The sequence below is a fragment of the Microtus ochrogaster genome, chromosome 6 (genome assembly GCF_000317375.1).
Source record: "Microtus ochrogaster isolate Prairie Vole_2 chromosome 6, MicOch1.0, whole genome shotgun sequence".
In the NCBI taxonomy this organism is placed as follows: domain Eukaryota; kingdom Metazoa; phylum Chordata; class Mammalia; order Rodentia; family Cricetidae; genus Microtus; species Microtus ochrogaster.
This window is the reverse complement of record NC_022013.1, coordinates 63,355,772-63,358,978: the sequence shown is the minus strand read 5'-3', so window position 1 is coordinate 63,358,978 and position 3,207 is coordinate 63,355,772. Positions and strand designations below refer to the sequence as shown.

At 47.6% G+C, this 3,207-nt stretch overlaps 1 protein-coding gene across 1 annotated transcript in view; it reads left to right on the top strand.

Annotated features, from left to right (window-relative positions):
- The first annotated feature begins 712 nt into the window (after positions 1 to 712).
- Polr3a (RNA polymerase III subunit A) overlaps positions 713 to 3,207 on the top strand; it is a 40,828-nt gene continuing 38,333 nt past the window's right edge. Inside the window, exons 1-3 of the mRNA XM_005348698.2 lie at positions 713 to 873; positions 2,248 to 2,383; positions 2,596 to 2,733. Of these exons, the coding sequence (XP_005348755.1) occupies positions 830 to 873; positions 2,248 to 2,383; positions 2,596 to 2,733 (318 nt within the window). The 5' untranslated portion in view covers positions 713 to 829. The remainder of the gene's footprint in view (positions 874 to 2,247; positions 2,384 to 2,595; positions 2,734 to 3,207) is intronic.

Below are 3,207 nucleotides of genomic sequence, written 5' to 3'. Positions count from 1 at the left end.
TATATATATATACACATATATGACACATATATATGTACACACACATATTTACGCTAGATATGTTATCTAATCACTGAGAATATGGAGGCAGAAGGATGGCAAGTTCAAGACCAGCAGGGACTATAGAGTGAGATCCTTCCTCAGGAAACAAAATACACGCAAACACACACACACACACACACACACACCCTAGTTTGCAATTGTATAAATTACATCTTCCCCTCAAATAACGTTACAGACTGGAGGCTTGTATGTGTAACTTTGTCTTCAGCTATTATCAATCTTCTTTTGATTACCCACCATGGTGATCTTTTGTTCCTTTGGCAGGTGGATTTTGACTTTCAATGTCTCAAACAATTAGATGCTCCTTCTTCACAATTTTTTTTTTCGAGACAGGGTTTCTTTGTAGCTTTGGAGCCTATCCTGGAACTAACTCTTGTAGACCAGGCTGGTCTCAAACTCACATAGATCCACCTGTCTCTGCCTCCCGAGTGCTGGGATTAAAGGCGTGCGCCACCATCGCCCGGCTCCTCTATCGTTTTGAGAAACCCATGGGAAAAGGGATTTTCTTTGCTCCACGCGGCCTTGGTGCATTTTTATGCAGCGTCGCTAGGTGGCGGTGTAGAAGGAGGTTGCAAAACAGCGTGCGAGAAGCCTCTCTTGATAGAATCCGGCAGCGGAAGAGGAAGCGGCACGTGCGGCGCTCTACGGTGGCCGAAGAAATGCTGCAGTTCTAGCTCTGAAGCCAGAAGTACCCCAGCCAGGAAGGTTCAGCAACAGCGGTGTCTGTAGTCGGAGCCCTGCGAAGGGCGCCCGGGCAGCCGGCACCATGGTGAAGGAGCAGTTCCGCGAGACCGATGTGGCTAAGAAAATGTAAGCCGCGGCCGGGGGTGGGACAAAGACTGGTGTCCCGGGTCCCAGAGGGTTCCCGGTGAGGGACAATTGTTAAGAGAGAAAGAAGTTCCAGGATGGGATTTCAGATCCTAGGGGGTTCCTGAACTACGGCAGGGGAAGTGGTATGGACCGAGCAGTGTCGGAACGGGCGTCCTGGGCGCGAGGAGACAGTGCATGCTGACCCAAGTTTGCCAGCTAGAAAGTGGCTTCACAGGCAATTGGGTGACAGGATCAGAATCCAAGCTGCTATTCTAGGCCCTCTGCTTCAGAGCTTAATTATTAAGCCGTAGACCCTACTCTTTATGAGTTTTTATGTTTTTTAAAGGCGGGTCCATTTTTTTTTTCCTCCGGCGAACCTTAGTACTGAGGCCATTGATGTACACTAAAGATTACCGGTAAATGCAGTATTTGCTGCTTGCTCTAATGGAGAGTAGACAAACCAGCTATGGTTGTGGCTATTGCAACGACAAGCAGAGGGGATAAAGGGCGCACACATAATGAATAAGTCCGGGCTTACCCTGTGGTAAAACCACACCTTTTTCAAATCCCATATTGGGAGGACCGGGTGGCAGGGGACTTACACTATGGTAGTCTTGCAAAGAGTGTCAGACTTTTGTCAGTGTTTGACCAGGACAGCGTTAGTGTAAGATTCCTCGTTCTGGGAGGCCATGGCAGAGATCCGGACTGGGAATGATGATGACCTGAACTGGGGATGCGGGGTTAAGGATGGATGTGGGGACATGGGAGAGAACAGTTTCAAAGAGGATATGAAATGGAAAAGGGAAAGAACACTCGGGAGGCAGAGACAGGCGGATTTCTGTGAGTTTGAGGCCAACCTGGTCTACAAGAGCTAGTTCCAGGACAGACTCCAAAGCTACAGAGAAACCCTGTCTCGAAAAACAGCAACAAAACAACAACAACAAAAGACACTAAAAGAATAACTAAATAAACACACGGCACTAAAGAAGGAGCATACAGTGAGAAGAGGATTGTGTCGCGGGGTGCTGAGAGAACCCCGAGAGCAGAGAGGAGGAAGGAATTCCAGATTGGGTAGGGAGCAGGATGAACAACCAATGTCTGCAGAGCAGAGCAGTAAACTGAGAAAGTCATTCTGTTCATCATTAGGTCAGGCACCAAGTGACCTTGGAGATGGATAACATTTCATGAAAACAGAAACTGTTTCCCATAGGGTAAAGGGTTGTTTTGAAGGAAGGCTTTGAAAAGTGAAAATCTTTTGGCGTCTGGTAGAACCAGTTTGTACAGAGAGTCAGGAGGGCAGAAGCTTTGGTGGGCCATGCGTGGGCCCGGACCCATGGGCTTTGGTAGACTTTTCCCTGTCTGTTTCCATTGCAGAAGCCATATTTGTTTTGGAATGAAGTCCCCTGAGGAGATGCGCCAGCAGGCACATATCCAGGTTGTCAGTAAGAACCTGTACAGCCAAGACAACAACCATGCCCCCTTGTTGTATGGAGTGCTGGACCATAGGATGGTAAGGCCCTGTCCCTCCAGGATCTGACAATTGACCCACTTAATGAAGTGACTTCCCATAGAGGAAGCAGTCAGGGTCTCCCTCCCCTCCCATCTTTGAATTAGGAACTCCAGCTTTTGTATAGACACACTGTAGCTTTCCAGCTGTTTGTGAGGTCTGAGGATTGGGTTTTTGTGCTCTCCACTAATGGTTGTGTGTACTTTCCTCCAAAGGGTACAAGTGAAAAGGACCGCCCTTGTGAAACCTGTGGGAAAAACTTGGCAGACTGTCTAGGCCACTATGGATACATTGATCTCGAGTTGCCGTGCTTTCATGTGGGGTACTTCAGAGCCGTCATTGGCATCTTACAGGTAAGGGAGATTGAGCAGTGCTTAGTCAGAGGCATTGAAGTAAATCCAGGAACTGTGAGTGAGGAGGCCTGTATTCAGGGGAAGTCTTTTGTTTGTTTGTTTCTCTGAGACATGGTTTCTGTTTCTCTGTGTAGCTGCGGGATGTTTTTATACTAAATACATAGTATTATTGTCTTAGTTAGGGTTTCTCTTGCTGTGAAAAGACATAATGACCACAGGAACTCTTATAAAGAAAACTTTTCATTGTGACTCGCTTACAGTTTCAGAGGTTCAGTCTATTATCATCATGATGGGGAGCATGGTAACTTGCAGGCTGACATGATGCTGGCTACTTCTTGGCTTGCATGCAGCAGAAAGTTGACTGGGTGGTATCCTGAGCATAGGAAACCTGAAGGCCCGCCCCCACAGTGACACACTTCCTCCAACAAAGCCACACCTCCTAATAGTGCCACCCCTATAAAATTATTGTGGCCA